The following is a 12,631-nucleotide window of genomic DNA, read 5'->3' on the forward strand; positions in this document are numbered from 1 at the left end:
CCTTATAGAAATCTCTTGATTCTTGAAGGGCTGATAACCTATATTTGCCCTTTATGGTTCAAGAAAATTTCACTAAGACATTTTCCTATGCCATAAACATCTACAAAACTTAAACATATTATAAGTGTTTTTAAATGTTAGAAATGCATAATCTATGACGATATTAGACCACATTGGTTATGTAAAAGAAGTGTAATCAAAAGTTGAGACTGTCCCATTTAAAAAATTGCAGATGTTAACATGTTTCAGTATTTATTTTCTTTGAGTTAGCAGAAAGCCAGAGCCCACTCTTCCCTGTTCACACATGTGATTTCTGACAGTTTGAGTTGTAAGTTATGTTGGCTCTGTTTGAGAGCTTTTGTGTTAATAGACATGTTTATTCATAAAATGATTATGTGTTTTTAATAAAATATCATCTTAAAGGGCACAATTCTATGAAAAAAAGACTTACTAAAATTATAAATATTTGTTAAATTTACATTGAAGTTACTTATTCATGGTAGCCAAAAAAGATAACAGTTTGTGATTTTAAAAAAGATTTCACATCAGTTATATTCATTTGGTTTTGTTTTCAAAACTAAGTATTATTTGTGAGAGTGTTTGTTCTGTCTTCCCTGATCATAGTTTTTAAACTACATTTTCATCTTGTTATACTTTTTCATTATTTTAACTTTTATTTCTTTAACATTTGAATTTATTGGTTGTTCCTAACCATTGTGAACATCAAATTTTGGTCTGTTACCATATTCACTTCAAAACACAGAGGACTGGAATCAGCCTTTGAGATATAATCAGAATATTTCATGCCATGTGTGGGCACAACTACACAAACACATCCAGCAACTTTGTATTTCATATGTTTGGCTTTTCCTATATTATGAGCTCTTTGTCTTTTCTTTTTCAAATTACAAAATTATATAACATAGAAATTTTGAAAAAAATAGAATAATTTTCGATAGCCTTCTCCACCTAAAACAACCTTTGTCTTTTAAAATGTATTTTCATCTGTATTTCTGTATATTTTATACTAGTAAAAAAGTAAAACTTACAGTGTATGATTATTGTATCCTAGCCAGTTTTTACCATTTTTATTACACCAAGTGCATTTCTGTGGTGCTGTATAGTTTATAATTAAGATTTTAATGATTTTAAACCCATTTCTTTGGAAGTGTTTCATGATTTCATTAAGCATTTCTATACTTCTTCATAGCTCGGTTTCTCGCAGGGCTTTTTTTTAATGTTTAAATATTCCTAACATCTGAAGCAATACGGTAAGAATTTCTGTACACCATTGAAGCTTTAGTAACAGATGAGTCTTAATTTGCACAGATAAGCATCAAAATAACGCTTTCTTTACGATTGTGTTACACAAATGCAGTGTAGTGGGTTAATTTCGCAAAGAGCCAAATTATAACTGCTTTATCAGTTTTTTATTTGAGAAAAATGTCACAGTCAAGTCAGACCTGACGATACTTGCAAAAACTCTGACCGTCAAGTTGCCAAGGGGAATATTGTGCGAAACAATTTAAATGACAAGTATTGAAGGCTAATTTTTGTTTTGTCATAGATGAGAGTTTCTTGAGCCAGGGATACTATCTTGTGTGTTTTCGGATCTTACACATCATCTGAATACAGAGGGGTATGAACATGCATTTAATTGCATTTAAAAGTCATCTTCTGCCAGAAAAACAGTTTGTGTTTTAGTCCCTGAAATAAACTTCTGCTCCTCTCTGATAATTTTTCCCAGTAAATTATAAAGAGACGGCTCATCATCTTTTTCTATTATTCATCTCTGTATACAAGGTAACATTTCAAACTTTGTTCTTGACTTCATTTCGTCATTTAATACTTCAACCAAAGCCTTTGGCCATCACTTTAATTATACCAAATGGTTCATTTAAAGACACGGGATTGTGTTTACCTTCCTCACAGGGCTGCTGAGAGAACTAAGTGAATAACCCAGATAGAGTGCTTTCAGAAGTGCCTGTCATCCGGTGGTGCTCAGTAAATATCCACTACTCCTGCTGCCCACACCACATGTGGTGTTGACATTATTAGTAAGACAATAAGTTAGGTAAACTCAGGCTACAGTCACCTTTTTCTGTCATGAATAACAAACTCTAATACCTCAGTACAATATAAGTATCAACATAAAGTAGTAAAAGGATTGTTCTGTATTTTGGGGAACACTGGTTAATTATTTAGAAAAATACAAAGACTCCACAGGCTCGATCTCTTGATTTTATCTGAGTAATACCTATTGGATGGGTTAAAAAATATAAGTGTAAAGCCATGAGACCCATTGTTTTAAAGCTTAAATTGTTTTAAAGCTTAGGGTGAATCAGACCAAAGGATTGGAAAGTCCTTAAAACAGTGGAAGCAATCAAAGGAAAGAAATTTACATATTCAGATACGTAATCATTTTAAGTTTCTTTATGATTAGTTAAAAGGAATATTGAAGATCTGAGGACGAAGAACTCATGACCTTATTAAAATATATATGTGTGTGTATTTATAAAGGCCCCTAATCAAAACGTGAGCAAATGTATTATCCAATAGTTTATAAAAGAATAAGAAATATAAGAAGTTTCACATTATCAAAGGGGAGGGGGAAGTGGGAGGGGTAGGGGAAAGGAAAGAAGGGAATGGAATTAATATGAGAAAATGAAAAAATGGAAACAAAGTCTTTGTAAATAGGGAGGGGTGGAGGGGGTGAAGGGAGGGCAGGGGAAGGGGGAAAAATAAGAACCAAGAGAGACTATGTAAAGGTGCAGATTCCCAATGATGAATGTCATTATATTGTATACCTAAAATGTACCAATAAAAGGATATACAAAAAGAAATTCAACAGTATTTCAAAAATATAAAGAAAAGACACACAAAATCCCACTATTTAAAAAAAAGAAAAAAAGAAATACAAGAAGTAATAAACTTGAAAATGTTCAATACAGTTCCAGTTAAAATAACCGTGGTATACAGTGCCCTGCTTGTCAGGTCAATGAAGATTTTACAAGGGGTGATTAGCACTTTCTTTAGGAAAGAACGGCGAGATGGGCACATTGCTAGGAATTAGCCAGTACGAGGAGCACTTGGACAGGGTCTGCCTAACTCCAGCAGTCCATCCTCAAGAAGGCATCAGTGACGTACAGCCATGTACAGGGGTATTTGCTGGGGTGTTTCAAATAACAAGCGGTTTAAATGTTAATATTTTTCACTTTGACCAAAAGCATAAAGTTAAATGATAAATTAGCAAGTCATAAATTAAATCTGCTGGAAAATACTAGATCAGCAGCGTCTCCTTGTGATTGGGGGCCGACCTGCAGCTGCAGTCTTATTCTGAAGTCACTTTCTATTGTAATAAAGTAAACGTGCTGTTCCTTTCAAAAACACAGATCTCCCGCAGCTGTGGGTGAGCTCCAGGTTACAGGGTGGGGGGATGGGGGTACGTCTGTCCATAAAAATGTTGAGCCGATTATAAATTGTGGAAATGTGAAGTGTGAAGAAAATACATGTTGTCTAAAACTGTTCCCCCACCCTAATTCCTGGTCAGTCCTCCTTTTCTCTTCTTTTTTTAAAAGCCAGTTCTTGCTAAGACTTCTGTGCTGAAAATGATCTCAACTTAAATAGATGAGGGTACTTATGCACGTTTATTTGAAAGGATCCTGTGCTTCCTTTCAGTTTGAGGGCTCCCTTCCAATAAGAGAACCAAGATTGGAAGGGAAGAAATGATTAACCCCATTTTCCGGACACAGAGTTTAGTCTCCTTCATGTGTAGACTTAACCAATGTGTACTGACGTATCACTCACTACGCTACCAAATGTTGGAAATTGTAGGCTCTGAATTGCCAAGAAGGGAACGTCCAGGAAACTGTCTCCTTTGACTATCCAGGAGGACAGATTCGAGGAAAATAGCCCTTTTTTTTGTCGGAAAAATAATCATAAATGAAGATGGGGGATTTCATACCTTTTGTTCCATCTTTTGTTCTGGGCTGGGAATTTCTGATTTTTTTTACTGTGTGTGTGTATGTGTGTGCCTGTATGAGCGTGTATAGGAAGAGGCGTGTATATATAAATATGGGTATGTAAAACCAATGTGTATGTGTATATGGAGCAGGGAAGTAAGTAACAGCTCAAAGGATGGAAGATAGAAGGGAATGATGCTCTTTAAATTTAAGTATGGTAACAAAAGTAACATGTTCTGGAAAAGAGAATCTACAAAGAGAAGAGCAATTAATACCTACTAAACCTTTCTGTTGTATTTCTTTAAAATGCCTTACTAAATAAAGTAGTTTGGGTAGCTTGAATGATTTATTGATCAGTCGATTGATTGATTGATTGATTGACTGTGATGCTGGGGATGGAAGCCAGGGCCTTATCCTTGCTAAGCAGGAGTTATAACCCCATATTAATATTTTGCCTCTTATAAAGTAGTCACGTTAAAACTAATGGGTGAGCCTTTGCATGTATTTTCCCTTTCCTGCTGGCATCTGTGTTAGGGGACACCGGAAGGCCTTTAAGGTGCCCTTAAGTACTTGGAGACGTAACGAGTGTGAATCTGTTGCTCACATGTAGAAGCGTTTACCACCTGCTGATGCCTGCGTGAATGGCCGCATCCTCACCCACCCTGGTTGGCAGAGGCTGTTATCTGTGTTTTAAAGTAGAGAGAGAACCTGGGCCTAGAGAAGTTCTCTGAGACTCCCTGGCGTGTGCAGCCCGTACATCAGCAACACAGCCCTGTGGGCCTGCGCCTGCCTTCCTGTGCTTGGCTCCTGGCCCTGGGGACTCTGCTGCTCCTCCTTTGTTTTGTAGAGTGAGGGTGTTGGTCCAGGTTTTGTCACCTGTGTGGATTCTGCATGATTAGTAGCCACTGCCGAAAACCTGGGCGTGAGAGTAGGGGTGACCAGAGGCGTGTGCCCGGCAGGGAGCAGGCCTGGTGACTGCCGGAGGAACGTGGGGTTTTTCCTTTCTTCTGCCCCTTAGAATGTGAACTCTGAAAATGTGAAATGTGCCATGCAGCTTTGTTGAAAGTTACACGAAAAAGGTGGAACAGAAATGATAGGCAGGTTTTGTTACTGCCCTTTTCAATGACTTCGATTCAGTAAACTTTTATCAGGCACCTATTCTATCTGCCCCCGACCCCGCCAGAGATGGAACCCCAGGGCTTCATATATGCTAGGCAAGCATTCTATCACTGAGCTATAGCCCTTGCACTTTTTATTTTTTTATTTTGAGACACTGTCACTAAGTTGCCTAGGCTGATCTGCAACTTGGAATCCTCCTGCCTCAGCCTCCTGAGTAGCTGGGATTACAGATATGTACCACTGCCCCATGCTGATCCTCATCATTTGACATTTCTACAACCTCACTTTATTTTATTTATTTATTTATTTATTTATTTATTTATTTTCCCCATTAACTTTATTGGTACATTTTAGGTATAAAATACAGTTACATTCATCATTGGAATCTTGTACCATTACATGAGTATCTTGGTTCTTATTTTTTCCCCTTCCCCTGCCCACCCTTCCCTATTTGCAAAGACTTTGTTTCCATTTTTTTCCTTTTCTCATATTTTTTCTTTTCCCTTTTTTCTTTCCCCTACCCCTCCCACTTCCCCTGCTCCTTTAGACGTTTTCTTCCTGTTATGCAATATCAATTATACATTTTTAAAATTACAATATCAAGATCTAGGAGACATTACCACAGAATTTACAGGATTTAAAAGGATATAGAAACATATTACAAAAATCTTTTTTGAAGTAAATTTGACAACTTCTAAGAAGTACCTTGGAAGACAAATTAATGAAACTAACTCTGGAGGAAATATAAAATTTGAATAGCACCTATTAAAGAAAGTATATTCCTAGCTTGAAAACCTACCTATATGACAACAGCAGGCTCATATACATTTTAACTGATAAATTATATCAAACAAAGCAGAAAAAAGACGGAACACTTCTCCCCTCATTTTAGGAACTCAACATTGTGCTAATCCTAAAACTGGATAAAGATAATAGAAGAAAAAAGTATGAACATAGAAATTTGTTTCACAAAACAAACTATTAGAAGTCAGATCCCTTCAAGTTATTTTCATGTATGGAAATAAAGGGTTGAGGTTAATTTTTTATATATGGATACCAGATGTTCTAGTGCTGTTTGCTGAAAACACTCTCTCTTCCTTGGCTCTTGAATTGAGTTTATATTCTATAAAATGCTAATGTTAAATAATCTTTCAAAATTCAGTGGACCGTATATGTGTGGTTCTATTTCTAGATTCTCTGTTTTATTCAAATGATCTATATGTCTTTCCTTACATCAACACTGCCTTGATTACTGTAGCTTTAGAAGAAGTCTTAAAATTAGGTACTAAACGTCTTCCAACACTGTTTTTGTTTTTTGTTTTTTTAAACTTTTCTAGGTCCTTTGTACTCCTACATAACTTTTAAATTTCAATATCCAATTCTTCATTTATAGCAAGTATACACAGACCTGAATTTTTATATATACCTTGTGTTTTCTAATCCTGCTAAATTCAAGTACAAGTTCTAGGGGCTCCTAGAGATTTCTTCGTATTTTCTCTGTAGATGATCATTTCATCTACATATAAAGATTTTGCTTCTGCTGTGCCAATCCTATCCTAGTTGTGTCATTTTATTGCCAGACTATTTTGGTGGGGACTAGGTTTCAAAGTTTAATGGACAGATGAAGAGTAGGCATATCTGCCCTTGTTCCCCACCTTAAGGAGAAAGCATTGTATCTTCTCCATTCATATAAGGTGTTCTCGCTGGAAGTATGGAGTACATGTCTTTAATCTGTTGAGCAGGTTCTTTTCTACTTCTAGTCTCCTGATAGCTTTTACCATGAACAGTTGTAGAATTTAGCCCAATACTTTTTCTCCATCTAATGACAGGATCATATGGCTTTTTCCTTTCCTCTGTTAAAATGATGACTTTTGGGGGTGGATCTTCCAATGCTGAACCAACACTGCCATCCCTATAACAAAATCACTTTCTACATACTACAACCTCAACTTTAGAAATCTGACTACCTTCTCCCTTTTCTCCACATTGTCCTGTTTATGATGAAAGTAAAAACTTCAGTGAATCATAAAGACTCAATTAAGCAAACACTCTACAATTCAAGTTTTAGCTGTAATTAGCTGATTAGAAAGGTTTCAGGTTTTTACTTTTGCACTGTATTTGCCTTGGATGAGGCATTTATATTCTAGTTATATCCACTGCTTGTGCCAACACTTTGTAGTGACTAGGAAAATCCTCCCGCCATAGGAGTCATTGTGAAGGAATTTACTATTCGACCTGCTTATCCTGTAATTGCCTCCCAGGGGGCAGAGCCATGGGAACCCCAGACCAGAGCTCTGTGAAATACCCTGTTCAGGCTTTCTGGTTAGAATAGCTAGTGTGTCACTTTTGGGCCAAATCACAAGTGCTGTGATTCCGGATCGAAGTCTGGGTGACGGAGCTGCGGATGGGGAGGACAGCTGGTGGACTGCCCCGTTGGAACCAACACACCCGGGTGGGCGCAGCGAGGCGCGGCATGAGGTCTTCCCGTGCGCCTTTGGCGGGCACCCGTTTTCTGGGTTCTCTCGAATGCGAATCTTTCCCAGTACTCCAGGAAGCAGGAGCAAAGAACAATTGCAGCGTTTCCCCTGGTACTCTGCATGGGGGCTGCATTCTTTCTGCGGAGGGAGTGTGGACTGCACAGGCCCTTGTCCTGTCTCGGGGTGCCCGTCTCCCCTTTTGCTGCCCTCAGACCCCATCTCGGCTGCGAGGTGCCAGAAGGCTCCCTGGCTTCAGACCCTTCAGGTTCCCAACGATCTCCAAGTCGAATGACTCTTGGGGGTCACAAAAATATCTCAGGAGAACTTTTTCACTCCCTTCTTCATATCTTGACTGATTTTAAACTCTGAATCCAGAAGGTGAATCACACAACTGTGTGTATACTCTTGGATAATTCTTTATTTTTAATCTCACTAGTTTCTCAAATTCAGTGCTAATAATTACTCACTTTTAAAAAAAATTTTTTTAAAAATTATTTTTAATTTTTTTTTAATTTTTAAATTACTCACTTTTTTTTTCATATTTTTAAAAATTCATACAGACCAGTTATTTCAAATTTGCATTTTGTTTAAAAATACCTCTATTTAAAAATTTTTTCTATTCGAATTGATCAATATTCTTTATAAAGAAAATATATTCATACACATTTAAAAGTATCCTTTTGTTTTATACTGTGTTTTTGATGTAGAAGACATACAATGTTTTGATAAACAAACCCTTTTCTCTCCTTTGAGTCTGGATTTGGAGGGCGTGTCGGGCTGGTGAGGTACAGAAGTGAGAGCACATCTCACCGAACTGCTGGATGGTGGGCAGAATGGTCACTTATCCAGAAAGGAGATAAAACCAGAACAGCGCAACAGCGTGAAGATTAGTGGGAACTGACTGAGAAAAGGAACTTCAGCTTAAACTTTTAAGCCCCCGTGTGAAATGAGAGCTCTTTCAATAGATGTGGAGTTTAAGTAGTTAAAAATTATTTTAGTAAAACAACATATGGTCATAGGAGTACACTGATAGGAGTACAGAGTCGGGACTGTACCGTGAAGCTTATTTGCTCATGTTATACGTTTGAAATCAGGGAAGCATAGAATTTCCTGGGAGGCTCTGTGAGTCCTGAGAAAAGGCAGCAAGTTGTCCGGTCCCGGGCACCTCTAACCTCGTGCTTTCCCTAATTTGCTTTTCTTTTTTATTTAACAATAGATGCTGTCTGTGCTACAGGTATGTTGTTAGGTTACCCTTAAAATATAAAGATTTTTAACCATTTACAATGAGAAACTTTGTCATTTATATTTTAAATGCTTTTATGGTATTTTAAACTTTTTCTTACCAAACGTACTCAGTCACCCCAAGATAAATTATTTTTATGATGTTTTGCTTATTTTTCTTTGTTTTACAATTATTCTGTGATTTCTGAAAAGAGCTCTTATGATGTAGAACCAAATAAAATTAATATTATTATAATTGCATAAAGGTTAGATGATTGTCTAAATTATTCTTTTATGAAATTGCATAGTATGTTTCTCTATTAAATATACTTGCAACAGTACTGTGAAAAAATCTGACCCAGCTTTGAGGGGTTTTGTTTTGCTTTGATTTGATTTTTATGGTGCTGGGGATTGAACCCAGGGCATTGCTCATGCTAAGCACATGCTCTACCACTAAGCTATATCCCCAGCACAACACTGAGAGTTTTTTGGGTTTTTTATTTGAGACTTTTTATTTTATTGCTAAAAGTATATTTTTTTATTTACAGCTGGTTTCAGGAGAAGTTTCCGCCTTAGCAGAAAAGATAAGAAAACAAATAAATCCATGTATGAATGCAAGAAGAGCGATCAATATGATACTGCTGACGTCCCCACATATGAAGAAGTGACACCGTACAGGCGACAAACTAATGAGAAATACAGACTTGGTGTCTTGGTTGGTAAGTGTACTTTGTCTGAAATTCTGAGGAAATAAGTGCAGTAGTAAGAATTTAACTTCGAAGTGCATAACAGTTGAAGCTGCAAATCCCTTGTCCTTGAACCCTCTTTGCTTAGTGTCTAAAATGAATCTATAGTGTTTTTGTGCTTGTGTATCGTTCAGAGACTGTCAAGATGCCTGTGAAAATGGCCCTGACGTATTGGAGGCCCTCTGTGGCAGAGCGTTGGCAGACATCACCCCCATCCGTGAACCATAGCAGGGCAACTAATTAAAAGACGTATTTTTTAATACAGCACACGTTTTTTCAGTTCATTTTGAGACAGCAGATATGGTACAAGCTTCCAGTGCATTTAGACCTTCAGCAGAATGGTCATCGCAAACTTCTAGGATATTTATTTCAAGCTGGAGAGTCGGTTAACAAAACTGCTTTAAAGTAGTTAATAAATGCATGTAGATAATTCCCCAAACATTGGTTTCTCTCACAGTAACATTCTAGCATTTACCTTGTCTGGCTTTCATGGATGTGAGGAGACACAAGCTTGCTTTCCTCTGCCCCACCCTCACTGTGCTATGAGAGGTGAGCCAGTGATTTTGGAAAAGCTTTGGAATAGAAAGAGCATGGCATCGCTTGTTAATTATTCCTCTTTGAACTCAAGTTGACAGTTGCGGGGATGGAATAAGTGGAAAAGCTAAGGAATTACCCCATCTTAGTGAGGAGGAGTCCTTTGGAAGGTTACAGTATGGGAATTCAAACAGATGGTGAGTGGCTGGTGAGAGGTGATGCTCTTTCTCACATCTCACTGGAAGTGATCATTAGCCTCATCAAATAGCAAAATTGTTTGCATAGTTTAGAAATACATATTCAAGAGTTCTACCTATTCTATCTTCCAGCAGATTTAGTGTTTCTTTTAATGTTTAGATCTTCGATCCATTTCGATTTTAGTTTAGTGCATGGTGAATGATATGGGTCTAGTTTTAATCTTTGGCATGTGGAAAACCAGTTTTTCCAGCATCGTTTATTAAAGAAGCTGTCTTTCTTCTGGTGAAGGTGTTTGGAGTTGTTTCTGAATCTAGTCTATTCCATTGACCCTCAGGTCTGTTTTCATGCCAGTACCACGCTATTTTTATCACAGTAGCTTTGTAGTATAATTTCCAGTCAGGGATTGTGATGCCTTGCCTTTGCCCTGCCTTGCCTTTGTTGCCCAGAATTACTTTTGCTATTCTAGGTCTCTTCTGGTTCGAAATGAATTTTAGGATTGTTTTCTCTAGTTCTGTGAGATATGCTATTGATATTTTGATTAGGATTCTGTTAAATCAAAGACTTTATGAACAAAACCCCAATCACACAGGAAGTGTCACAAAGCATCAATAACTAGGATCTCATCTTATTAAAAAGCTTTTGCGGGTCAGGGATTTAGCTCAGTGGTGCCGCCACCTGCCTCACAAGCACAAGGTCCTGAGTTTGATCTCCAGTACCAAAAAAAAAAAAAAAAGGCTTTTGCACAGCAAAAGAAACCACCAACAGAGTGAAGAGACAACCCACAGTGTGGGAAAAAATTTTTTCCAGCTGTTCCTTAAAGGACTAATATCTAGTACACATAAGGAACTCAAAAAAATTGGACCCCCCCCCAAATTTAAAGACCCAATCCAAAAGTGGACATCTGAAATGAATAGATACTTCTCAGATGAAGAAGTAGAAATAGCAAATAAATATATGAAAAGATGTTCAATATCACTGGTCATTTGAACGATGAAAATTAAAACAACACTGAGATTTCATCTCACTACAGAAAGAATGGCTGTTATCAAAAATATCAACAAATAACAAATGCTGGCAGGACTGTGAGGAAAGAATAACCCTTCTCCACTGTTGGTGGGGGTGTAGACTGGTGAAACCACTGTGGAAATCTGTGTGGAGATTCCTCAAAAAACTAAAACTAGAGGTTCCATTCGACCTAGCTATTCCCTTTCTTGGCATCTTCCCAAAAGAATTAAAAGCATCATACCACAGCAATACATGCACACCTGTGTTTATAGTGGCACAGTTTGTTTGATAGCTAAATCTTGGAAACAGCCCAAATGCCCATCAACCAAGGAATGGATAAAGAAGATGTGGTCTTTTTGTACAATGGAGTACTACTCTGCCATGATGAAAGATAAGCTTGAGACATTTCTAGCTAAATGGATGAATCTTGAGACCATATTCTGAAGTGTGATAAATCGGACACACATGTTTAAATACCATATTGTTTCTCTGGTGTGAGAAACTAAAAGTGTAAATAAAGACCAAAATGTATAATAGATATTGGGAAATGGGAAGAAAATGTTCAGATGAGAAGGGGAACAAGGAAGAGGGGAGGGGGAAAGGAAGGGAGGGACAAGAAAAAAAGTAAGAATGGAAGGAAAAAATGGAAACAAAGCTTTTGTAAATAAGGAGGGAAAGGGGGATTGAAGGAGGGGAGGGAAAGGGGAAAAGAAGAAGAAGCAAAGCTATATCCTGTACAGGTATGAATTCCCTATGATGAATGGGATTATTATGTATATCTGAAATGTACCAGTAGCTGTTTTGCTTCAAAAAAAAAAAAAAAGGAAAAAGAAGGGGAAAAAAACTCAAATAAAAAGAAATACACATTCATACACTTCAGAGGAAAATCAAAACCTCCCTTTTCAGCAGTGTTCCTATCTCATCCATGTGTAGTGAACCTCCTTAAGTCATACCTAGAAGAATACTTCCCTATGTGTTTTTATTTACTTACTTCCTTATTTATTTTGGTTTTCTGAGACAGGGTCTCACTGTGTGGCCCAAACTGGCCTCAATTTGTGGCAATCCTCCTGCCTCAGCCTCCTGAGTGCTGAGTTTATAGACATGTGCCACCATGCCTGGTGGTGCTTGTGTTTATGGAGGGCTCACACTGCCCAGTTTCCAGTTCCAGTGGAGCCATGCTAATGACAGTATAAGCATTCCTCTTCTCCCAGAGCCTGGTGGTTTTGGCTAAATCCTGCGTTCCCTCATTGTGCTACTTGAGATCTGTCTGTCTACCAGCCCATCGTCCCTACCGTGCCTCCCCCTTCATAGCTCTGCTCTCAACAGTCTCTTCCCTTCTCATTGCGTCTCTCCCAAAGCCACACCCCTG

The 12,631-nt window shown here is 37.7% G+C and overlaps 1 protein-coding gene across 4 annotated transcripts in view; it reads left to right on the forward strand.

Moving 5' to 3' along the window:
- Mpp7 (MAGUK p55 scaffold protein 7) overlaps positions 1-12,631 on the forward strand; it is a 206,088-nt gene that overhangs the window by 167,273 nt on the left and 26,184 nt on the right. For all 4 annotated transcript variants that reach the window (XM_087206965.1, XM_087206967.1, XM_087206964.1 and 1 more), the window contains one exon: positions 9,328-9,498. In XM_087206965.1, the coding sequence (XP_087063091.1) occupies positions 9,328-9,498 (171 nt within the window). The remainder of the gene's footprint in view (positions 1-9,327; positions 9,499-12,631) is intronic.

Source organism: Heterocephalus glaber, unplaced genomic scaffold (genome assembly GCF_053883595.1).
Source record: "Heterocephalus glaber isolate CG9 unplaced genomic scaffold, H.glaber_assembly_v1.0 deba00000738, whole genome shotgun sequence".
NCBI classification, from domain to species: Eukaryota; Metazoa; Chordata; class Mammalia; order Rodentia; family Bathyergidae; genus Heterocephalus; species Heterocephalus glaber.